Genomic DNA, 27,314 nt, shown 5'->3' on the forward strand with positions numbered 1-27,314 from the left:
AGGAAAAAGTGGGCTACCCCTCTTTGATGATGAACATATAATTTATAATTCAAATTACTGACACTTAAAAGATGGAAAGCCATTTACGAGTTCCATATAACGTTTTGAATAAGATTTCATGGAAAGACTTGTTTTTTCCCTTAATAATTCACCCACTATAATGACAGATTTTTAAAAAGAACAGCACTCTAATCTTTATACATTTTTTGTAATACGAAAAATAAACATTCTTTATACATTTTTGTAATTATAGTGACAATGGGAAACCAGTTTGCAATATTGGAAGAAATATCTCCTGATGATGAAAAAAAAGTTCAACTGTTACAGGAAATGGAAAAATCGAGGGAAATATATCTGAAAAAGGTTTTGAAAAAAGATAAAATTGATGGCAAAACAACAAACAACGATTCCGGTATATGAATATTACTGTTCTGTAGCTGTCTTTGTAAGAATCATGCAAAATCTGAAAAATGTGATACACCCCCAAAAAAGGCTATATATTTTTATTTTTGTAATTAAGTTGTTTTATGGGTCTATACAATGTGTAATTATTCATTCAAATATGCCTGCTCTTAGGAGATAATCGACATTGAAAATACAGTAGATTCTATTGTATTTTAGGGCCATTTACAGAGTTATCTCCCTTAATTTTGAAATTTACAGTGCATTCTATGTAATTTTTATCTCCTAAGAGAACGGGTTGTATGAAAAACCACGTTTATTTCTGTTTACTATGACATTTCAAACAAAATATCCAAAATAAAAATATGTAGTCTTTTTACCCATGAATCACATTTTGCATGATCCTTAGGTGGAGTGCAGCTACTTAAATAAGATAATAGTTTGTATGAGTCCTGATTTGATTGGAACATATTTTAGTCAGAAAAAAAATAGATTTGGCAGTAGGCTACGTTTGTTCAAACCCTTTCTATGAATATATAAATGTGTAAATAAATAAATACATAGCATTCTAAATGTAGCATGTGGGTTAAATGTGAACAATTACTACACAGTATGTCGAACGACGTGGTATGTTTTCATAAACTTGTGGTTTGATTAAAGCGTGGTGTTTAAAACTTTTCAGTAAAAATACTATAAATCTGTTTTGTTCTCACAGACTTTAATTTTCCACCGTGAACATGTGCCGACGAGTAATTATACGCGACTTGTACTGTAGATAGTTTTCATATTGTAGATAAAGACTCTGGAGAAATGTTATCTGAAAGAGATAAGAAGCTGAAGTCTATCGACCCAAAAGACTATGATTACCCTTTTGAACACCTGGTCTTTGAAGGAGGTGGTTGTAAATGCACAGCGTACGGCGGCGCTGTCAGTGTAAGTTGAAGTTTCACGCGTTGTCGTCACTGGTTGTCGTAATAGATAATCCCCCATCGAACAGGAAGTTAATATCAGACCGCGACCGATATTGCTAAGCAAGGTATGTACCATCCAAATAAAGACACCCATCAAATCTTAAATCAGTTCATCAACTGAGAGCCGTAGAACATTCGTTGTCATTCGGAACTATTTGCCTTTTTTTCGTTGTGCACATAAACCTCTCATGAACTAAATAGAGGAATCCGTGTGGAAATCTTTTATTTTACTAGATTGGTTGGTTTGTTAGATACTAGTCAGAACTCAGATTAAGTTTTTAGATTAAAACACACTGTGCGACAGATGTAATCGGATTAAAATTTGTTTCCTCTATTTTTAAGTTTTATATAACTTAAAGACGTATGTCACGTCCGTGACATATGAAGGATATAATTATATATACCATTTACTAAGTTCATTTACATATATCAGAAGTATTTGTCAATTTAAGGCTTTATTTGACTTCATTTTAACGGATTTTTAATACCCTTAATTTACCGTTTTTGTCAATTTAGATAGAAGATCAGAATTAATATAGCAGTCGCCAGAGCCTTAAGCTCTGAAATGAAAAATAAAAACAACACTGAATACCAATTCGAGAAGCAGTCTTCACATATATAGTATTTCATGCAGGCCCTGCTGCATCCAAATATTTACAAAAAGGGGTTACAAGGATATTATTTGTCGCTCATTTCTTTTTGGCAAATAATTTATTAAAAAGGTAGTTCAACCCACGAAACCATAAACATGCATGGCAAATGTTTCCTGCACCAGACAGTTAAAATTATATTCTAAGACCATTACGTTTATGTTAATGTACATGTATCTGGGGGCTATTTTAATTCGCTACCAATAAGTTTTACATATTTGCATAAAGCCTGCCTTTTATGTAATTAGTTCACTAAGATAGATAGAACTTGGCGCGTTTTTAATTAATAGACTAATTCCTTTTGCTCTGACTTCTGAAAATTATCATATCAACGATAGCCTCTAGGCGTGATTTCGTCTGCGAAGGAGATGGCTGAATAATGTCAAAGTTCCCGTTAAAGTCAATGCCAATGCAAATGCCAATGCCAATGTTTACTTTGCAGTACAAAATGAGTTTTAGTGTTACCAGGTGAAAGGTCCAGACGATGTAGAGCATTTGGTTTCGGAAACTGGAATCAACCATTTAATTTTTTCATGGAGGACTAGTGTCGAATTTGAAATAGTAAGACAGGACGATGGATTTTGTTAAGAAAAAATATAGGCTAATCCAGGACAGAGTAGGGAAATAACAAAAGATCAGGTCAGAAATCATACGAAAAAAAAACAAATCAAGGACACAAAAACCTCCCTCTAGAAATCAAATGGTCGCTTCCTTACTTCCTTTTATTCATGTACCTGGTTCAAGCTCCCAGTTTTTAGTGAAGTCCGAGTTGCTTATTTGTTTTTTTTTACTTTGTATGTATGATTTTAGCTATTTTATGTTCTTTGTTGTGTTTGTCTGTTTTCCATGTCTGGTCTTTGTACCTGGATTTCATTCTTTTGATTACCCTTTAACCTTGTTCTCTTGATTACTCTTTCTAAAGCAAATGAAGATAGTTTCAACATCTTTGAATTCGATAATCATTACAATTCTCCTGCATTGCACAACGGGGATTTACAATTCATAGGTATAACTGAAATTAAGTTTTATCAAGTGTGTTGCATAGTAGATTCAAGTAGTTGATTGTCAATCTACGGTAAATTTTTTTCCTAATTGTTATTTTAGGTTCTAGAAGAATGTGGTATTCTGAAAAAAATTAAAAGGTTCGGTGGTGCTAGCGGAGGCGCATCCGCTGCAGCCTACCTGGCGATGGGTTACGACGCTGAAGAATTGAAAGATGACCTAAGCTGGGATATGCAGGACCTATTATTAGGTATAAATTTGATATCATGGTCGCTCTGGCATGGCGGCCAGTCAGTCAAACGAGACATTTGCGAGCCAGTGAAACTATTTTTTGGCACTAAAACGTTAGTGTTAAACCACACGAACAAAATTTTCGAGGTTTAACGACCTTCGTATGACAAAATAGAGTCATAAAGAACCATTACTATGCAGTTTTCTACGATGTCTTTTTGAAATGCAGAGTTTTACTGTCATTTTTCATTTGGAAACCTTAGACAGGCATGTTTTGACAAATTAAGTACCAGTCTATATAAAATTCAGACACTGCCTACAGTAGAGGTGGTTCATGGTGTAGAAAAATCCACCAAACAAACGTTGCTATTTTTGGTCTATACATATCATAATTTTTTATGGTCTTATGAAGTTTTATGGTCGTCATCAGTAACTCGTGGATCGTTATGTTGTATCCATCTGAACCATGAAAACTGATTTATTCAACTCATAGTTTTCCTTTCTTCCTTTCCTCGTATGTCTACCCCGGACTTGACTTTTTATGAGCAACTCGGCGGGTGTTTCTAGAAAAGCAGAGGACGCTTACTCTACCGGTGCACCTGGTCCATGCTCCCAGTTTTTAGTGGAGTCCGAGTTGCTCATTTGCTTTTGTTACTTTGTGTTTATGATTTTAGTTACTTTATGTTCTTTGTTGTGTATGTCTCTTTTTCATGTCTGGTCTTTGTCCCTGGATTACATTCTTTTGATTACCGCTATAACCTTGGGTCCCTTGTAATTATCGTCTTTTTATATATTCAGATCTTTATTTTTTGATAGTTAACAATATATTAATCTCCGACTGAAATCAGCCAAATCAAGACAAATTAAGAACGACAACTCTTGCAAAGTGCCAATCGATATAAACAATTTTCTTGAAAGTGCAACAATCGAATGACCAACTAAGGTCTGTATAATTGCTTCTGAATAAGAAGAATAAGTGAATTCGATGTTGACATTTTAAAACTAAATCACCTCCTGTTTAATAGCTAGCCTACTTAAGGAGGTAGACCAAGGGTAAGGGACATAACTCATGAAATCAGTGATATGTTTATATAATGTTCAATTTCATCAAAGCCTCTCAAGCTTTTGTTTAAAGCAGCATAAAATTAATCCAAATTTATTAGATGCTTACATAGGATTGATGGAAGATGATGAATACCAACGTTTGAATGATTTTTTAAGAGTTGTGTCCCTTACCCTAGGACTACCTCCTTAAATACATATATACATATTTATTATATAGATAACAGCGTTTTATTGAATGTTCCCAGTGTAATAAATTTCGATAATTCACTGTGAAATAAATTCGGTAATTTCACTCTCGAACTTTCTCCCGCCAAAACCTCATAACTATTATATCAATCCGCCAATCGCAAAATTTAAAATTCATGTTGAAAATATCGATAAAATATGAAGAAAATCTATATAATATATAGGATAATCAATTGGTTATCGTGAATAACCAAAATATGATCACTTGTGTCAAGAGCGCTCGAGGATTTAACTAGTGATAATATTTTGGTAATTCACTCTTTCCAATTAATTATCCTGTTACTCTTTTTAAAATTTGTTAGCCAGTGGAGGATCCAAAGAATCACCTAAGTGTAGACGAGGGAGGGGAAAAAACATGATAAACACAATTTCATGCACGCATAAACGCAGAAAAATACGCTATTTTCATAAAGGGAGCGGGTCTCATCACTCTCCCTTTGGACCCGCCTGTATAAGTTAGTAGTGATATATACAGACCACCATTTCACCTGATTATAGTAGTTAGCGCAAAACCTTTTTTACATTTTTCCTTTCCTTTATTTTATTTATGTTTTAGATGCGAAACGTGGTTTTTTTAGCTTACTTCCGAATTTACTCAGGGGTTACGGCTGGAACCCAGGAGTGCGAATTTACGAAAGATTTGGTGATGCTATTGCTACTAAAACCAAAACCTATAAAGATCTTACGTTTTACGAGGTAAGATAGATAACAGCCAGATCTGAAAACATTAAATTGGTGTGCAAATAGATCGTTTCGTCTTCATTGCGGGATGGTCGGTGAGCACGAGTGATAGAAAAAAAATTCCCGGCAAGAATAAGTTGTTCCATGCACAAAGATCGACAAAAATGTCTGTTTAGTTCTGTTTTACTTTGTTCTGTAGCTGGAATTATGTACCGCGTGAACATTTCTTACTTTTTGGTGTAGACGTCATTGCTTTTAAGTTAATCGCGTTAGTCATCTCCAAGCGTCAGTTTCATTAAGAATCAGGCAGTGGGTGAAACATGGTATTAAAAAAAAACACCATTTTGAAAGTTTAATTCGACTGTCAAGGGAAAAAGACAAGATTTCCCATATCACTTTGGTAAATTAAATTATAATTTCATTGAAATGCACTGAAAATGAACATTTCAAGGGCAGATAATTCTGTTAAAATCCTCATTTTTCCAATATTCTATTGACAAATTTTTAAGCAAATCCAGTGATGCAGAGATCAAATAATGATTTTTTTTTCAAATAGAAAAAGCATCCTGGAGTGAAATAGTGTTGTAAGATCGGTGGGTTTTTGACATACGTGTTCCTGATTTTGCCCTCTTTGCATGATTCTTACAAAAACTTACACTTAATTCGTTTAATTCTAGTATTAGGGGGTGTTTAATATACAAGCGACCTTCTTCACAATAAAAATAAATGTTCATTAAATTTCCGAAAAAAAAATATTTCCAAAGATTTTATTTTTATCATCTGAGTACTGTCTCTACCATGTCATTTCCACTAGCTGTTGCGAAATATAGCTTGCAATATTTTATTCAGTAAATTCACGTTAAAAAGTATAATAGACCATTTTTTGCTTACTATGGGATAGTCGATAAACATGATTCATCGCGTGGAGCATGCTCATAATACACTTCCGCGAGGAAATTTATTGTCCTACCCAAGCCCTACCTTACGGAAGTGTTTATTGAGCATGCTCATCAATTAAACACAAAAGGGTATATTTACAATCTAGAGCGTTCGCTGTTACGCAAAGAAAAGACACAATGACTATCCAAAGGTTGGTACATGTTGTTCTGCTATATCCACGCGTTTTGAGTTGCCCTTTATGATGCATTATCAGCACTTTTCAAATTGTAATTGAAAACTGTCTCCAACAACTGAGTACGAAAATACGATATACAGATTAATACTTTGAAAGTACTATAAAATAAAAAAATGTTTTTGGCAAGCCAAAGTGGACAAAAATGAGCATTTTCTGATATTAAAAAATAATTTTTAGTATTACAAATTCGTTTTTTAATATTACAAATTAAATTTCTTATATCACAAAACACCTTTCTAATATTAAAAAATCGTTTTTTAATATTATAAATTCAATTGAATTTCTAATATTTAAAAAAAAACTATATTAGAAAATGGATTTGTATTCTTTTACGATTTTTTGATATAAGAAAATCATTTTGTAATTTTTAAAAATATGACTGATCTTGTAATATTACAAAGTGATTTTTTAATATTACAAATTCATTTTCTAATATCACAAATTCATTTTCTAATATCACAAATTCATTTTTTAATATTACAAATTCAATTTGTAATATTACAAAATGTGTGATATTTTATAATATTAGTAAATCAGGAATTTGTAATATTAGAAACTAATTTTTTATTATTACAAAATGAATTTTTATTATTCCAAATTGAATTCCTAATATTAAAAAATCTTTTCTAATATTAAAAAATGATTTTGTAATATTAAAAATTCATTTTCTAATATTACAAAAGATTGATTTTTATCCACTTTGGCTTGCCATAATTGTTCGTGGAGTACCAATTTTCTAGGTTTTCGTGGGTAGGCAAAACCGCGAAATTTGGTTCCCAACGAAAAGGAGATTCCCATTAATGTGTATTCTGAAACCTCAAACCACGAATTCTAGAATCCACGAACATGTGTTTATTCCCCGATCCACAAAAATTGGTATCCACGAATTCAAGTATTTCCACAGTATACAAACTTGTTTACAGTGGGGCTTAATAAAAAGCTGTGTTTTTTCCTTCAATATTTTCAGTTGTACAAATTGACGGGGAAAGAACTTTGTGTCATCGTTACTAATTTAAACACTATGTCGGAAGAATACTGTCACGTAAAGACGACCCCAAACATGCCCATCAGAGCTGCACTGCGCATGTCAATTAGTGTTCCAGGTAAATACAGAAAGACAAATAGGAATTGTAATAATTTGAATGTCTACATATACATGTAAATCATTACCTTTGTGTTTTCAATACTTGAAGTGCTTGTCAGTATCGCAATCATGCAGTTATGTTACCGTGGGATGTTACATGTTGTTAATTTGTATAATTGTACAATATTCAATGTGTTAAGCGTTGTACATACAAATGTAGTTTGAATATAAAGCACTTTTACATTTATTTTAATCATGTGTTCTCTTGTGTCAATCAATTGACATGTATTGTACAAATGCATTGATATAATATAAATGTCATTTACGCAAACGAACTTTTTGTGTCTGCTGTCAGACATATTTCATATACAATAGTTATGCTTTATGATTGCTTTGTTTAAGATACAATAATTATGTGATTATTGTAGGATTATTCCAACCTGTTCAGTATACAAGTAATGGAGAAACTAATGTGTATGTTGATGGCGGAGTTCTTTGCAATTACCCAATTCATTGTTTTGACGGTATGGTTTTGATGTTTTTCAGGCGATATGAAATCAGTGATATGTTTGTGAGACATTCATTTTCACCAAAGCTTATCAAGCTTTCATATGAAACAGAATGAAATCAGTCCAAGTTACTTTGATGCTTACAATAAATTGATGTTAAATGCTGAATACAAACGTTCCCATGATTTGTAAGAGTTGTGTCCCTTACCGTAGGTCTACCTCCTTAAATAAAAATCCATACTTAATTAGTCTAAATTTTTTTACGAGTTTATGATAGTATACATTTTCCGCCTATCCTTCCAAAACATGGCGCGGTAACACAGATAGCCGCGTTTAAAAATTTTTATAAGTTATTGGTTAGAATACTTCATTATTTATCTCGATTTTTTCTGTGAGAGTTATTGACAGCAAAGAAGAAGAGGGGGACAGAACCTATCATGAGCTTTGCATAGCTAGTTGTGTATTGTGTACGATATATCTTTGTGAATAATAATAATCAAGGAACGAAGATTCTAACGGAAATCAAAAGAATGCAATCCGGGGATAAAAAAAAACAGACATAGAAAACAGACACACTCAACAAAGAACACGAAATAAATTGAATAACACAAACGAAGAATTAAAATGAAATGAGCAACTGGGACTCCACTAAATACTGGGAGCATAGACCAGGTGCACCGGTAGGGTAGGCGTCCTCTGATTTTCTAGAAACATCCGCCAAGTTTCTCATAAAAAGTCACATTAGTAGAGTAGACTAAAGAGAAAGGAAAACTACGACAAGCTGAACAAATCGGTCCTCATGGTGCAAATGGATACATCGTAAAAATCAACGAGTTCATGATGACGACCATAAATTTCTGTAGTTATGACTTAAATCTTTTAGCAACATAATCCTGTTCCATGAACCCAATGGTAAGAAGTCTAGCGCGGTACAAAAAGTCTGCGTAGTTACGTCAAGCTCTGGTATAAAGTTTGAGTTGTGATATGAAAACTTCATACGCTATAGGACTGAAGGTAATACTATGTTGCCACAGATGCAAGGAAAGTTTACAATACGGAATATAAAATTATATCAAAGTTAAGCTCTGACATCAAATTAAACAAAAAAAGAATTTTTTTTGTGGCACGTTTAAAGAAACGTGGCTTATCAAAATGATTTGTCCCTGACCTAAACAAGTTATCAAATCTCATAAAATTATAACATGTAGAAGTTTTCTTTTTTAAGGCTGGTGGTTATCTATGGAACAAGGTGACAGCTTTTTTGAACGTTTGAATCCTTTGGAAGATATTCCGAAATTATTGGACAGGTCATGTAGATTCGAACGTGATCCGAAAGACAAGACATTAGGACTATTGGTGGTAATGCGTATAATAATAATTTATAAACCTGTGACGGAGCACGAAATTACCAAAAGCAGAAAGGGGACGGGTACTGGTTTATTCCAGTGGTTTTTTTTCTATAAAATCAACAAAACTTTCCGAGCAAGCCTCCTTTTGGATCTTTTTATTTTGATACATCAATGGTTGATAATTGTAAATTGTATGAAATCTTTTTGAGTTATTTATGTTGTAAAATATTTGTTGGATTTAAATCTTGAAAAACAAAACCTAGCGATATACATTGTACATGTATGATTTTCACAATTTATGAAACGTATTTTTTAGGGAGCAACCGTTTGATTTTTTTTTTGGATTTTTTTTTTGGGGGGGATAGGATAAATATTTTTCTGTCCTGCCTTTTTATTTTTAGAAAATTTATGTCTTTTTGAATATTAACAAAAACTATTAGGACAATAGTAAATCCTGCCTTTTTCCGACGCAGTCGGTATAGTTTCGCTTTTTACCCTTTGACCTTAAAGACGCTCTTCCATGGAAACGCAAGTCACCTGATCGCAATTCTGTTTCCCGATTGGCCAAATACTGATAACTTAGTTGCGTTCGAAAAAACTGTATCGAAAATTAAAATTGCGTGCCATGTGTTATTTCCTGAATGAAATGTAGAAAATTATAACTAAAATAACAAATTTTACTGCGTCGACTATTTTTATTTTTAAAGATAGTACTTGTTCAAATTTATTTCTTGTGGCATCACCTTGCTTTTTATTTCTTGATACGTTATCTTGCCTGGTATGAGAGGTAGACAGTTTTTAAAATGGTGAAGTGATCATGAAATGCTTTGAAGTGAAATATCAGTTTTTATCATAATATTTTGATTATCCATGCATATTAGACTTCTAAATATACATGCATATTATAGCCATTTCTGACTTAATAGAATTCTGTACGTAATGTGCACGTCTTAGGTAAATGAAATTATTAGTAGACGATAAATTTTAGCTTTTAATTTTTGTCGGCTGCTAAACTCTTCTCTATGTGCTCACAAAATTACGTCAATTGCAATATAAGTTCACGCTACAAAGGAAAATTGTTTGTACATAACAAGATATATATTTGATATAGATTCAACTATCAAGGCAAAAATAGCCATAATTGCATCAAATGCATGCACAAGGCGTTTTGGGGATATATTTGGTACTTTGCAATCGTAAGGTATATAGTCCATGGCCTGGGAAGGTCCACCGCGCGCCCCCACCCCCCTTCACACTCATCAACTTCATGGTGATTTTTAGGTACATGTACCTTAATATTTCCCATTACCGAATTAGTTTGTCGTCAAAGAATATTCTCGGATTCCTTTTCAGTATTAGCCTTTATTTGTACCCAAGTGGATAAAAAAGCCAAGATTTTTTTTGTGACTCAATTTATACAATAATTGCAATAACAACCAAACATTATAATCTAAACTGAAAAATGCATTTTATAAAAACAAAAACAAAATCAATCAATCAAACATTACTCGTATTTAGTTTCAAAGTGAAACAATCATAATCAATTTCTCCGAAACAGTCCATACGTTCTCCAATGCAGTTATTATAATTTACAGTTGACCTACTTCATTTGGTTTTCTCATTAATACATTTTGCGAAGTACTGCAAGATGACTGAAAATCTTTTGTTTACTTTTTATGAATAGTATGAAGATAAAGAAATGGAAGTATTTAGATTCTTCTTAGATAGTGTAAACGGAAAACAAGTAGAGTATCCCAGTACGAAACTATCGAGGTATTTATTGCTCAGGCCAAAAAAAAATAATAGATTTGTTTCCTGTTACCAGCAAGAAAAAAATGGTGTAGGAAGGTAGGAAAATAATGTAGTTTTTTCAAAAACCTTTTTAAATTACATTTAGTTAATAGAGAAACATTCTTCAATCTAACTACTTGAGCCAAAATGGTCATACAGTTTTTAGGGTAGGCAGAAAACAACTGGGGTACGTCGGGTAGCAGGAAACTGACATTTTATTTTGTTTGGACTTACTCCTCATCATCAAGAATTATTACAATTTATTACGATTATTGTACTAGTTTTGTCATGTTCATAAAAAGTGATGTGTTACACTGAATGGCGATCATTGTGAAACAAAATCTATTCGTCAGTAAAATTGTGTATTTAAATTAAAACTGATCTACGGCGTCGACATTAAGACCGTCAAATGTCCATGACGTTGGTCATACGTTTATCACCGTTTACCATGGCTGTGATCTAAAGATTGTGTATTAGAATCCATAGTAATTAATGTAATTGAAGGCACCGGCCTGTAAAATAAACTTAATATATTGAATCCCCATACTTGCCCACTCATCAACAGTTAAAAATATGCAAGATTTGTATAGAATTGAAAAAAAAAAACATTTTTTTGCATAAAATCTTGATTTTTCACAAATTTTACCCATATAATTTTCTTTAATTCTATTTACGCCCTCCCCAACCTGAGATCATGTATCAGCCCCTGCCATTCCCTGTAAAACATTTACATTTTGTAGAGAGGTGTATTGCCTTTAAGATCGAACACCGTGAGGTCCAACATTCTTGAATTTTCTTTTTCAAACTTAGTAACTTTTTTTATTTGCAATACCCGGGGTGCACACTTGAAAATAACCTGCTAGGCAGGTTATTTAGTGCGCACCATGTGACTGATGATATTTACTTAAGTAAGTGCTAAATCATGTAATATTCTAATAGAATTGTATTTTTTTAATGATTATGAAATCAGGATTGATTTTTTTATAAGTCAAGATCTGCAAAAATAATTAGATCCGCGACTGACGATTAGATCGATACATGTAATTACTAAAATAATTGAACGTGTCTGTATGATCTTAAACTTGACAAAAAAGTGTCAGAGAAAAATCATGTACAACCAAATTTGCAAACTCGAAAGAGTTTTCTTATTGATAAACTGTCATAAAAGCAAACGCATGAAAAATTTCGAACAAATCAATTTGGTGCAAAATGAATATAGAAGATGCTTAATGACTAAAATTTCATCAAGGGAGATGAAAGACACAAACAAAACAAGATATAAAAAATATACAAACGAAAAAAGAATTGTTTGTGCCTAAATTACAGTAAATCTTCCACACTGCGTTCTTCGTTTAAGTGTCACTGCTTGCTTACATCGGTTATCCCTTGAGAGCAGCGTTTGAATATCCCAATTACAGGCGCAACACGGAAGGTAGACAACATTTACGTCACGACAGTAAAGTTTTGTAACGTTGTGGCGCTACAAAGTTCAAAACTTAAAACAAACAATTGATATTTCAAATATGGAAAACGAGATATATATATATATATGTGCGTGTGTGTGTGTGTAATATTGCTATTAATATTTGTTGTATCATCCCTGTCTATTTTTTTGTTTTTTATGTAGAGAGAAGAGGGCCAGTAAAGTGAAACAAGGCGAGTTATCACATGAACACCGTTTAGTTAAACAAGCAGTAGAAGAATTTCTTTCGGTAAATATAGAAAAGTTTAAGGCAGAATTGGATCAAGGACAGATCATACATTTGTACCTATATTACATCGAGCATTCCTTTCTGGTGTCTTGCATCTTGCATACTCATACAGAACTATGTACTTTCAATGAGCAAATGGTATTTGAAATTATATATGTTAACAAAGCCTATCTTCAAATTATTTAACAAGAACTTTTTACATTAAACTATAGATCTTATTTAAATTGCATCTTTCAAGAATAGATAATAGGCGAGAAAATGTAGTATAAAATTGAAATGTATGGGAAGGGATATAACTCTTGAAATCAGTGATATGTTTGTATAATATTCAATTTCACCAAAGCCTCTCAAGCTTTCGTTTGGAGCAGAATAAAATCAAGCATAAGCATATAAGATAATTAAAGTCGGTTATACATATAACAATACAACATAAGCTCTGTAGAGCTTTTATCTGGCATAAATCCAAGTTAATTAGATGCTTATATAATATTGATGTAAAATGCTGTATACAAACGTTCCAATGATTTTTTAAGAGTAGTGTCCCTTACCCTTGGACTACCTCCTTAATATAGATTATACTAAGAGGAAACAATGAACTAAGGATTTGTAAATGAAAACTTTACAGTATTTTCATTCAAGAGAAATAGAAATGGATGTAGTAAAACGCAACAAAAGCAACAGCGTATAACTCCATGAGGTAGACCTTTGGGTAAGGAAGATAACTCTTGAAATCAGTGATATGTTTGTATCATATTCAATTTGACCAGAGCCTTTCAAGTTTTTCTTTGAAACAGAATGAAATAAATCTGAGTTACTTTGATGCTTACATGAGATTATTGTAAAATGGTGAATACAAACGTTGCAATGATTTGTAAGAGTTATGTCCCTTACCCTAGGTCACTACCTCCTTAATATAAAACAGTAAATACTTTCAGAGGTCATCAAAAGTTCTTCAACAACTGTAAACACACCTTTAAATAAACTCTTAAAGGCATCTACATCAAAAGTAAATTAATCCACAGTAAGATAAAGATGACACTCTTTCAAACTAAAATAAAACTAAAAAGTAAAGGAACGACACAAAAATCGATTAATGACATATCTCCTGACTGTTGAAACATATTTGCAAACGTCTGGTTATAGTATTTTAAAGGCTAGAATATGTAATGATGTAGAAACCTCGCCCCAGATTGGCAATGAAACATGTTATCGAGTGGCATGGGCATAAAATGTAATCCTAGACTAATATTATAAGTGACAAATATATCTGTTTTATATATAATTTATTATTTTCCTTTCTACGCTAGTATCCGTTGCGAATACGGCCGGATTATTTTTTAATGGAACAAGTGCATTCTTAGACTTTTTTTTTATTATTTGAGCACTTAATTGAAATGAAAGCACAATCTTATATTGGTACTCAGAAAAATGATATTGAAGACCTCAGATTAAAATTTACATGGTACTACAGTAAAATCAAAACCCGAATAATAAAAACAAGTATCAAGAAATAAGAAGCAAGGTGATGCCACAAGAAATAAAGGTAAACAAGTACTATCTTAAAAAAAAGATAGCTGACGCGGTAAGATTTTGTTCTTTCTGCATTTCATTATGGAAATAACATATGGCACACAATTTCGATACAGTTTTTTCGAACGCCACTGTGTTATCAGTATTTGGCCATTCGAAAAACAGAATTCGGATCATGTGACTTTCGTTTCCATGGAGGAGCGTCTTTAAAGTCAAAGGGCAAAAAGCAAAAATATATCGACTACGTCGGAAAAAAAAACATTGAGGTAAACCGAACATCTGCCTAGACCAAACCCATATTAAGTAGTAGTCTTTGTAAGAATCATGCACATTCCGTAAAATGTGATACACCCCAAAAAAGGCTACATATTTTTATTTTTGTTATTAAGGAGGTAGATCTAGAGTAGGGGACATAACTATTGAAATCAATGATATGTTTGAATCATATTCAATTCACCAAAGCCTATCGAGCTTTCATTTGAATTAGAATGAAATCAATCTATGTTTCTTTGATGCTTACATGAGATTGACGTAAATTGCTGAATACAAACATTCCAATGATTTTTTAGAGTTGTGTCCCTTTCCCTAGGTCTACGTCCTTAAGTTGCTTTATAGGTCTATATGAGGAAATGTATAATTATTCACTCCGATCTCTCTGCTCTCAGAAGATAATTCACATTGAAAACCCAACAGTTTTTATTGTCATTTAGTGTAAACAGTATTTTATTAAAGAAAGAATATGTTTACATAATAATGAACACAGTTGGGATTGGAAAAAAAGTAACGCAGCACTTGCGTAAATTCCTTTACCGTAATATAATGTAAGATACGGAAATAGACATAAAAATGATAATATAATAAGTGCAGTGAGAAAAAATAGAGATTACCAACTCCTAATTACCAACTATAGAGACATAAATTATTAAGACTCACAAGACCCAGTATAATAAATGACATTGATATTAGCCAAACCTTTTTGAGCTTAATATAAACTCATGAATGATCAGAAAGTTTTCAGAGTTCCAAGTATCAAGAGGCAAAGAGGCACCACCTTATAATAATTTATCTATAGTAACATTTACAGAGTTATCTTCCTTAATTTTGAATTCTACAGTACATTCTATATAATTTTTATCTCCTAAGAACAGGGGTTATATGAAAAGCCACATGTTAATTTCTGTTTACTTAAAATTTCAAAAATAAAAATACGTAGGCTTTCCAACCACGAATCACATTTTGCATGATTCACATCAGGATTGCTACTTGAATACAAAAGAGTCCGGTTTAGAAAAGTTTCATTACACATATTTAAAATTTGTAGCTTTACTCACGAACAAATATTTCTGAAAAAGCTCGAATTCGAAAACCGAATTATGTTAAATAATAAACAATCTGGATTTACATTTTGTCGACACAAATGCACTCTTTCTTTCATTTTTCACTAAACTGAATTATTGATGCATGATTTCTATAGATGCCACATGGTTTGTTAATCTGATTTAATCAAATAAACTCAAAAGGTGCCAAATTGTACTAAACACACAAATACACCTTGCGAAATTAGCGAGTAAAATTCAAATTGTAAAGGAGTATGTTCGTTTATACCAGGTAATGGCCCTGTTATTTAATATAAAAAAAATAGCATACCCACTTAAAAGACTTATTGTCCCTATTTTGTATCAAAAAGATGACTAAACCCTGAGAAAAGAAGCATATACATGTCAAAGTGACGCCACAAAGTCTTTATGCAATTTCCAATAATTTCTTACTATTTTTTAGGTTTGTAGTTGTTTTTTTTCTGTCTGGACATATTGACCATAATCTACATTTATTGCTTTGGCAACTCTTGAAGCATTTTTATTGTTACGTTGGTGCGGTGTATATATTGTTATGAATAAAAACTACCTACAAATATTTTTATAAACTGGTGTGAACGAATGTACCCCTTTTCAATTTGATTTCGCAATGCGCTTTTATTGTCTTAACAGCTCTCTCATCCTTGTGTTGAAATACCTAGAATCGATCGGGGGTACCTAGGTGTATTTTATCTATTAATGCTGCCAGTCTCGTTTTCTGGGTGGGTTTTTTTTTTCTTTCTTTTTTTTGTTTGGTATTTTTTTTCTATCTTCATCTAGATCATTCTTGGTTTCACTGCACCTATAAACCATGTTCTTACACGTAACCAAACTTAGTTACGCTTTTATTAATAAGAGGGAAATTTAATTTGTTGAAGAAGGGGGTGGATACTATCCTAATTGTGATAAGTATTTATTAAAAAAGAAGTTAACTTGCACTATTGAAACACCGTTAAATTATGCCTGAATTTATTATTTCGATATTGTATTTTCTCTGATTTAAAGATAGAAAATGAAATTTAAGCGTTTTAGGAATGGAAAAAAAAGATTTTTTTTTTATATCAAAATTCAAATATTGAAAATTGCATGAACAACCTAGTCTCAGTCTTCCGACAAAAAGGAAATAATTTCGGAATTTTGCAATTAAAAGTAGGCTATTCAAATGCTGTTGCTGTATACACCTTTTAATTAGCCGTATGCCAGGTGAGCTGTTCCCATCATTTGGCATCCGTAGTCGTCGTCGTAAACATCTTCTCAGAAAGTACTAAATCGATTGGGATGTTTCTTAGGGTATCCTGCATAAAGTCAATCCTTCGATTTTTTGATCCGTCGAAACATGGCTGCTGTTACTAAAAATAAAACATAGGTTTTCGCATACATCTCCAAAACAGTTAGGTTTAACCAAATTTTGACAGAGTTAAAGTGTTTAGCAGGATAAGATCTATCGTTAGTCAAATTTTGTTCAAAATCAGTTGACCCAGGTTATTACTTTCAAAATTCTTCTCCTAGAAACTACTGTACAGATTTCAATGAAAGTTGGTATAATTGTTTTCTTAAAGTATCCTGCACAAAATGACCGTTTGGATTTTCGATCCATGAAAAAAAAACATGGCCGCTGTTACTAAAAATAGCACATAGGGGTCAAAATAAAGTTTTTTTTGCAAACAAGCCAAAACCGTTGAATTTAGCAAAATTCTGATGGAGGATAATATTGATCACCATCAGAAGACGGACCTATACCGAAATTTTCAAAATGATTTGTTACCTGATGTAGGAGTCATGGCCCTTGAAACACATTTTGTTTTTGTTTTTCATGTGTACAACTTTGACAATCTTCTTCTCTAGAACCATTTGACAAACTTTAATGAACATTGGCATAATTTTTTCTAAGGGTATCCTGTACAATCTGATCTTTTAAAATTTTCATTGGTTGAAAAACATGGCCGTCGTTACTAAAAATATAACAGAGGGGTCGAAATGCTTTTCCCCCTCCTCAACTATAGAAGAATAATGAAGATGAAAGCCACTCAAAAGGTAAGCATGGTATTCTGAATTGACGGGCAGTATTGAATTTTTTTATAGGTGGGCATTTATAGGTGGCCATTTGGCAACATTATGAAACTAGCATTCATCAATATATGCTCTTTTTCAGCAATTTTATGGTCAAACATGATAAAAAAAGCCTGATACTTTCTTAGTTAATAAGGCATGGTTTGCCAGGTGAGCGAATCAGGCTCTTCGATAGCTTCTTGTTGTTGAAATAGCCATTTTTTTGGTCTTTTTTATGTACATATTGTCTTTCAAAGAGAAATATGATGCTGACTTTTTTTTTATATTTCAGGCTATCGACAAGAATAATTTGGATGGCGATGACAGACTTTGTAAATCAGAACTATATGAAACTTTACATACCGTAAGTTAGAGTAGATAACACAATGAAATTGTCTAATCCGAACACATTTAAAACTTTAGATTTGTTTTGGTTTAGATAGCCATTAAATTAACCGAGGGATAAAGTGTATGGGAAAATTCAGAATTTAGGCTTTACAATGGATTCACGTTAGTAATACGTGGAAGATAAAACCTTTAACCCACCAAAAGAAACATAAATTCAAACACCTTTCATAATATTTGTCAGCCCTGTTATAATTAAGTTCAAATTTGGTAAAATTTGTTTTGATATATACGGTTTTTAGCTCACCTGGTTGTAGACCAAGTGAACTATTCTATCACTTGGCGTCCGTCGTCGTCATCGTCTGTCTTCGTCGTTATCGTTAACAATTTTTTGAAACATGTTCTCTGCAACTACTGAATGGATTTGCATGAAATTTGGCATGATTGTTTATGTGTTATTCTACACAGAGTTTATGCTTCGATTTTCAAGTACTCGTAAAACATGACCGCTCTTACTAAAAATAGAATACAGGCGTAAAAACACAGTTGTTTTACAAATAACTCCAAAACCGTTTAATTTGACAATATTCTGATGGAGGGTTAAATTGATCACCATCAGATGGATCTATGTCGAAAATTTCAAAACGATTTGTCGCCTACTGTAGGAGTTATGACCCATGAAGTCTTTTTTTTTTCGTTTTTCACGGGTACAACTTTGAAATCTTCTTCTCTGATACCATTTAACAAAAATTAATGAAAATTGGCATAATTGTTTTACAGGGTATTTTTCAAAAACTTATTATTTTTTTTTTCATCGGTCAAAACACATGGCCTGGATTACTAAAAATAAAACATAGAGGTAAAAATGCTTTTTTTTGCTATTTTTTCCTCAACTTAAGAAGAATAATGAAGATGAAAGCTACTCATAAGATAAACATGATATTCTGAGTTGACTGGCAGTATTGAATTTATTTTTAGGCGGCTATTTTCAAAATGGCTGCCATTTTGTTACCATTTTCACCAGATGCTGGGATTCTAATGATTTTCGGTTTCTTGTGGAATTATTGTGTTCTAAGTTGAATGGTGATTACGAAAGTTTGTTTTTGGCCGCCATTTTCCCGCTTATGTTTATACTTGCTTTGATTTCAACGATATTTGGTTTATATTGTCCAGTATCGATACGCTGAGTATACCAATTTCGTAAACATTACTGCCATGTTTAGACAATATTGGAAAAGTTAAGATTCGATTTGTATGTAATCATCGAAGCTTGCGATTTTTTTTTCAAGACTGGTGTGGTTCTCAATTTCATTTACAAATTATAAAAGAATGAACCATGATCCTATATTTAAGCTCCCGATTTTACATCCACAAACGGATATTGATAGTTTTTACCGCCATACGTATAGTGGGTCCAGTTGATAATACTATCATTGACGCTTCCTTTGGGAGCCTATTACAGATGGAGCCAAGACAAATTTTAAGTGACTAGACTTGATTTAAGTATTCCGTAAGGAAAACTGAAACAATGGACCCGTTCAGATGGCTCATCATTCGGATTATATTGACCGATTGCAAACCGCGCGCGTTTCACTTTTTTTTTAATTTTTCATCGCTTCAACCTCAGTTTAAATCTTTTCTTTTACAATTTGTTAGCTGGGGTTCAAATCAGAAAATTTCAAGCTCCTGTTCGGTGAAGACGCAACTTTAGACACTGTGTTTGATGTAATGGATCGTGATGGTAACGGAACAGTAAGTTGGCGTGAATTAAGTGTCAGTCTGGGTAAGAATCAGGCAGTAGGAGAAACATGGTATAAAAAACCTATCGTTCTGAAAGTGAATTTTGACTATTTGCACCAGCAGAATCAAGGGAAAATGAGATTTTCCATATCATTTTGGTAAATTCAGGTATATTTCATTGAAATACACCAAAAATGAACATTTCAAGGACAGATAACCCTGTCAGTAATCTCATTTTTTAACATTTTATTGAACAGTTTCTGAGTCCAGCAAAGCCAGTGATGCAGAAATCAAATAATGGACTTTTCAAATAGAGAAAGCATCAATGAGTGAAATTATATTGTCAAATTAATGGGTTTTCTGATTATTCCTAATTTGCCTGATTCTTACAAAAACTTACAATTAACACGATAATTGAATTGTTGGGGTTCACGTTTAAAAATCAAAATAGCATTTATTTTGTATGTTTTATATGAATTTTAATTCAAAGGAGACTTTTTATATATTCCGTCAATAAATATCCACATGTGCCGATCTACGATGGAAGTGCTTCACGGAACGTGAATTCATTTTTTTTGTTTGCAAGTTACAAAAACTGTAGCCTATATTGTTATTTTCGAATTTGCGATACGAGTACAATAGAATAAGAGAAGAAATGTAGTATACAATTAAACCATAATAATTAAAGTATATTTTATTCAATTTATTAAATTGCTCGAATAATATATCGAGAACACCAAAACGTGCTTTTTTTATTAAAAAATATTTTGATTTAATTAAGCTTTCAGTATTGGATTTTAATTTTTAGCATACATGTATGTTATAATTCTGGGTAAAACCTGGTGTAGGTTCCACAAAACTTGGCGGAAACTTAGGTTTGTGAATATTCGTCACTGCTTGTGACGTTATAAAATCCCTGGCTTTTTTAGATGTTATCATGGATATTTCATTACGTTTTTCAATGTTGAATGGCAAAGTCTTGAAGTCGATCTTTTCTCATTTCAGATAAGCTACAATGAATTAACTGAATTTATTAAAAGTACTGGCGTCTCTCTGAAAAATAGATTTATTGGTTATAATAGAACAGAAATTGATGGCGTTGTGTCGTTTTTCGGTACCTTACAGAACACAGTTTTAGCAAATTTGGAAAAACTGATTTTCCAGGTAACTGAAATAGAGGACAAAGTCCTCATGACGGAAACTTAGTAGATTTAACCTTTGAACCCACCTTAAATTTGATATCGTACTGATCGGAAATGAAAAATGATTTATTGCATGAAAGCAAAAAAAAAAACGATGATAATAATTGAGAGCCTATGACTTTTGACATCTTAAGGTTCGGACGTCATCATCCGACTGTATTATAGTGTTTTGTGCTTTGTTTGTTTGTTTTTTTTTTAAATAAACAATACAACATTCAGATAATAATTGATCCTGCCTATTTGTATTACCTATGGTCAGTCCTGTCAATTTTTCTCCTTTGCGACTTCCCGTGGCCATGCTTATCTTGAACATCGGCAGCACGTGGTTTACGATAAAAGACACCACATTTAGTGGCCTTTAAGGAGGTAGATCTAGGGTAAGGGACATAACTCATGAAATCAGTGATATGTTTGCATCATTTTCAATTTCACCAAAGCATTCAAGCTTTCACTTGAAACAGAATGAAATCCATCCAAGTTACTTAGATTCTTATATGAGATTGAAGTAAAATGCTAAATTCAAATGTTCCAATGATTTGTAAAAGTTGTGTCCCTTACCCTAGGTCTACCTCCTTAAGTAGGTTTCGTAGATATTTCTTTTTTAATGCTTGTTAGCAAACATTTACTAGTGTGAAATATGAAAATATGTAAAATGGCGGGAAATAGTTTTAAAAAGGTTGCATCAAATCAACAATAAGAAAATGTAGTATTGACCGATTTGGAAAGTTTAGATTAAACGTTTCCTGAAGTCCACAAAAGATATAAACGTAGTATACACATCAAATATATTTTCTTACGTTTTTAAATTTCTGAAAATTCTTTGCACCTTATGTATTCTAATGCATTTTGAGTTTTCAGGGTAAAAATTTAGAAAGAACTGTTGGTATTAATACAGGATACATCGGAACAGCTGATTTCAAATTAGAGGAAGCGGATAGGGAATTCATTTTTATGGTAACTTTAAAATGTTTATTGGAAGGGCGGATTCCGGGAATTCCTGGTATTAGACTCCCCTTTTATTTTATACGTTTCGTGCATTATATAATAAAGATTGACCAATAATACTCTGGATCCTTTTTTCATCTGGAACCCCCCTCCGTCACTGAATTCGTTCCAATACATTTTTATTTGTGAGAAAAGGGACTTGTTACACTTAACCTACATGTTGATGATTAAGATAAGAAAGCAGATATTTTTTACACCATTTTTATGACCATTTGTTAGTAGATATGCTATGGACCGTTTTGCATTTTTTTTTAGTTTTGTTTCAATTTGATTAAATCAGAAAATGTGTATTTATTGTAGGACTACTTTCTGCTTACAAACTATACGAGTATAGGAAAGTCTTCTTTTTGTTTAGAAATTATAAGATGAGATTAATGAACTCAGGACGAAATGGAAATTCGAGTGCATATAAATACTTATAACTGTTAGTGAAACTATTTTTATTTGTAGAGAGGAAGACAGGCTATGGAAAGTTTTCTTAAGAACTATGTGTTGGATAATAACTTACAGAAACGGAATCTATAGCAAATTGGAGAAAATAAAGGGAACAGGCACCCATCTACTGGAGGCATAAAAGAAAATGAAGAGCCAATAACTCAGTTATAAACCTTGACACAATTCTCCCTAAATTATCATATCGATTTATTTTTATAAGTATAATTATTCGTCGGGAAACAAATTTCCTGTTTTTTTTTTTCATTGGTTCGGTAAACCACGAAAATGGGTAACAAACAAAAAGGACATTTTTATTTGTTTGTATGATAGAGTTGTCAAATCCACTAATTCAAGAATCGACGAAATGATTATTTTCCCTAAACCATGATATTGGTACCCACGAATAAAAGTACTTTCACATTATTTGCAATTGTATAAAACTGTCAATATAGGAATGCATTAAATATTACGTTTATGATCTGCAGAAACTGCATTTGATAGAAAGAAAATACTTTACCCCTACGCGACGTGCAGCTATTATGTTCATCAAATTCTAGAATTAATCCTCCATGTTTTTGCCAGCTGCGACACTGATTTCAACATTTACCTTTTTCTTATTTACTCAACTACGCCATTGTTTTTACTATCGTTAACCAAACACATGAAAATAACATTTTGAGGTAAGCACATAGTTATTTTGTCACATTACCCAATACAGGTCCTTTAGTAGATTCAAACTATCTGTCTCACGTATAAAATATTAATCAAGTGAATACATGTGATATAATTGCGATTAATTCTTCCTTCAAATGAGATATTTCTATATATGATATGTTTCATACAAAAATCACAAATTTCATTTTGATAAGAATTGTGTGTTATTTTGGTCTATTTCTGTCTAGATCCGCCTCCTAAAATATGATATGTATTTATGATATATCACCACGCTATATCACACCGATATAAATCACCCTCATCATGGTATATCACCCTTTTGACCGTAAATACCTTTCCTCCACGGTGAATATTCGTTTTCATTTCAGGATACTTTAATTAGAAAAATAAAGATTGGAAGTAGCCATTTGTTTTATTTCTTGCAATTATCGATTCGTCAATGTTAAAATACTGGTGCAGTTTGACATTCACAATAGTTATGAAACTGTACCCAAATTCAACAGAGTTTAATTTAACATAAGTTAAAGATAATGCACATGCACATAAAATACAATCTATTAAAAGGGGTATTCAGTTTAATATGACACATATTGCCTTCAGTAGAGTGTGATACGCCCAGTAACACTCTCAGAATGTATATAACCCTCAACTGCGTTTTGCTTGATATATCTACACCCTACATCGTGTGTATCCTCGGCGTATCACCCTCTGTTGTAGGCAATATTTGTATATTATCCAAGACATATTATTCAATATTTACTATCTATAAGCGCGAAAATAGAAAATGTAGAATAGCATACCTATTCTCATGGTGTTATTTGAAAGAAATATAAGTCGAATCTATACATTTATGTACTTTTACACAAGCAATTGTGATAATAAGGTACTCTGATCGGAAGCTCGATGGTGACAAATATGTGCAAATAAATTATAATAAAGTAGAATTATCATCAGGATAAAGGTTGTGAGTGGTCGCGAATTGTTATTTTGTTTGTTGTTGTCTTGTTGTTATTTATTTTATATACAAATTGATAATAACTAATCGGAATACACCTGAATCTTGGTTGTTATATTTTTCAGTTAAATTTTCGCAATCCGCCGAATCCCCATTTCTCAATTCCTTATTGCATTATTTCATACAGGGAACCTTCAACTGATGACGAACCTCACAAAAAACACAAGTTTAATTTATTTTACTGTTATATTAGGTCGGTGTATACGTGAATGGCAACTGACGACTGGGACAACCAAACACAACAAAGAACATAAAAAAACCAAAATAATACATACAAAGCATCAAAAGTAAATGAACAACTCGGATTCCACAAAAAAACTTGGGCGTGGACGAGGTGCAGCGGTAAGGTTAGAATCCTCTACTTTTCTAAAAAATACTAGCCGAATTGCTCATAAAAATTCAAGTCCAGGGTAGACGAAAGAGGAAAGAAAAACTATGATACGTTGAACAAATCATTTTTCATGGTGCATATGGAAAGCATTCACGAGTTCATGATGACGACCATAAAACCACAATATATGCCCAAATGCTTGAGTGAAAACTACGGAATAAGTTGTTGTTTTTGTTTTTTTATATTAAAACGTACTAGTTGGTGCTGCCCTTTTAAAGGTCAGCAATTACATACACTTTTGATAATAACTCATTTGTAATCAGTTGAAAACAAAATCTGCTAATATAAACTTCATTTTCTTTAAACTTCAGTTTTTCCTTTAATTCAACTTGATTGCCTCAAACATGTTGAATTATAAAGATATTGGTCAAAAAACCGAGAGAATCATTTCTCTGAAAAATGACATACTTACAAATCTGCCCGTCGAGTTTGATATCTTCATTACTTTTGAGCTGGGAATAAACATAGCAGTCGTTTCTTCTTGGATTGTTTTGTTTTGTTTTGTTTTTTTTTTTCATAGAGTTAAAAAAATATAAGGAGAAAAATACTTTTAATGTGGATATTGACTAAGTCGAACCCTTTTTGGACATTGAAATTGGTCTATTTTAGTGTTCGTCTTAATAAGGTTTAAAATACATGTAAAATTGATATAAAAGGACTTTAAAAATGTCTTGTTTAGACAAATTTTTGGTTTATTCTTGGTCCGGTGAAGACAGGTTTATAAAATAAGACTTGCCTCTCATATTTGGTATCAAATTTAATGTGATAATATTTCATTGTACCGAAAAAACTTCCCCTTCAAATTGATAGCAAACGTTGCCTTGTGATATTTTGGTCCATTTAATTTTCGTAATTTCGTTTTCATTTGATGTTGACTTAGTCTTTTAACATGACATATCAAAGCATGGGTTATCATAAATAACATCACACCAAACCTATTTATTTAAACTGCATTCACATTAAGAAGAACCTTTTTCTTATCAATGATTCCAGGAACTGCTTAAACAGTAATACCAATCTTCGATCGTTGTAGAAACTGTATTAACAGAAAAGTAGGAGACATAAAAAAATAACCATCTTCAAATAAATTTATTTAACTTGCCAATATATAAAGAAATAATTTATTCGAATAGAGTTCCAGGAACTTTTTTCTACATTTGTACTTTAGAAGTATTTAAATAGAAATCCAGTTAACATTGCAATAGATTGGCTAAACCTTAAATTGAATTAATAACAATTACTTTTTTCCGACAAAAAAATGGGTGATTCCGAACAATTTCCCTTTCCCTACATCTTGACCAATCACTTATGATCGGCACTTCGATTTATAAAAAAAAATGAGATCAAAGTAATTTCTTGCTACATACTTTTCTACGTTATTTTTTTTTAATGAGGGAACTGTCTACCTCAGAATCGTGCAAGAGGTGTTAAAGGGTAAGAATATCTCATATACATGTATTGATTTTTAACTTACTGTTTAAAACTGTTGAGCGTGTTGAAAATTCGCGAACAGGAAGGAAATCAATGAAAATTGATTATAACTTTCTTATTGTCATTTCATTCGGTTATAAATTTCACAACAAATGACTTTTACAGCAGTTATTGTCTATTCGAATGAAATAAGTTCTTATCTCGTCCGTCGCACATGGACCATTGGTAGGGCATTGTTATTTAACATTTGATGGTGGTTGCGGGCACATATGTATGAAGCAGACATTACATTGACCTAGCACAAACTAGCCTATTATGAAATATTGAAATTATCATCTTAACAAGAACTTTCGAAGTCAATAGATCATGACTGAACAGGTATATGCATGAAACAGGTATGAAACTTTAATAATGCGAATGGAAACGCAAAATGGTGATATTTTATTGATATTTTTTTTTGGAGTAAACAAGGTGTGCTTATCAGCAGCTTTTGGATTTCGAACTAGCGGCAGAAAACGCGAGTACTCTTTCGAGATAGATACAGTTTGCTATCTTTAGTCCTATTTAGTCTCAAGAGTTAAATCCGAATTCAAGAGATTTTTATACTTCGTTTTATTGGTTTATTTTTAGGTTAGGGGAGGGTTGAGCGTTAAGACATTTTTTAAGGGCAATAACTCTTACACAGAGTCGCCTGACATTTTTGATCCCTTGGAGACTTTTGAAGGCCTTATAAGGATCAATTCAGCAATTGACAGAATTTGGCTAAACCTAACCGTTTTGGAGATATGATCTACGAAAAAAATACTGCCTGACCCCTGACCCCTATGTTCTATTTTCAGTGACGACAGCCATGTTTTAAAACGGATTAAAAATCCCAAAACCAGTTTTATGTAGGATGCCACAAGGAACATTCATACCAAGTTTGGTTCCAATTAGTCAGAGGAGAATATTTTTGAAAGAGATAAACTAAAAATAGCAACAACAAAAAAACGTGGAAAAGGGCAATAATTCCATCATGGCTTAACAGATTAAAACGAAAATTTAATCACCGATCGATCTCATCATGCACTTTAACTTATGTAAAAATGTGGCTAAACCTAACAGTTTTGGAGATATATGCGGAAAACTATACTGTCTGATCCCTGTGTTATATTTTTAGTAACGACGGTCAAATTTTATATAGACTGGTATTTAAGTTCAAAATGTACATACATTCGGAGCATATTTTGTATATTGTTCTATCAGAGGCCAATTACTGTGAACGATCTTTTATTCGCGGGTATCAATTTTCGAAATATTATCAGTTCGCAAAT

The 27,314-nt window shown here is 32.3% G+C and overlaps 1 protein-coding gene across 3 annotated transcripts in view; it reads left to right on the top strand.

Annotated features, from left to right (window-relative positions):
• Positions 1-23,570, top strand: part of LOC148610539 (uncharacterized) — a 36,636-nt gene extending 13,066 nt beyond the window's left edge. Inside the window, exons 2-15 of one of the 3 annotated variants that reach the window (XM_088595659.1) lie at positions 254-412; positions 1,196-1,335; positions 3,128-3,275; positions 5,124-5,263; positions 7,351-7,486; positions 7,896-7,991; positions 9,202-9,335; positions 11,010-11,098; positions 12,744-12,828; positions 18,055-18,126; positions 19,764-19,859; positions 20,853-21,011; positions 21,908-22,003; positions 22,505-23,570. In XM_088595659.1, coding sequence (XP_088451785.1) covers positions 259-412; positions 1,196-1,335; positions 3,128-3,275; positions 5,124-5,263; positions 7,351-7,486; positions 7,896-7,991; positions 9,202-9,335; positions 11,010-11,098; positions 12,744-12,828; positions 18,055-18,126; positions 19,764-19,859; positions 20,853-21,011; positions 21,908-22,003; positions 22,505-22,579 — 1,620 coding nt within the window. In that variant the 5' untranslated portion in view covers positions 254-258 and the 3' untranslated portion in view covers positions 22,580-23,570. Of the gene's footprint in view, positions 1-253; positions 413-1,195; positions 1,439-3,127; positions 3,276-5,123; positions 5,264-7,350; positions 7,487-7,895; positions 7,992-9,201; positions 9,336-11,009; positions 11,099-12,743; positions 12,829-18,054; positions 18,127-19,763; positions 19,860-20,852; positions 21,012-21,907; positions 22,004-22,504 lie in introns of those variants that run through there. The other 2 variants (XM_088595660.1, XM_088595661.1) reach the window with 2 other exon arrangements.
• The last annotated feature ends 3,744 nt before the right edge of the window (positions 23,571-27,314 follow it).

This window comes from Perna viridis, chromosome 8, assembly GCF_037379345.1.
Source record: "Perna viridis isolate PV_CMFRI_1.1 ecotype Kerala chromosome 8, ASM3737934v1, whole genome shotgun sequence".
Taxonomy (NCBI): Eukaryota; Metazoa; Mollusca; class Bivalvia; order Mytilida; family Mytilidae; genus Perna; species Perna viridis.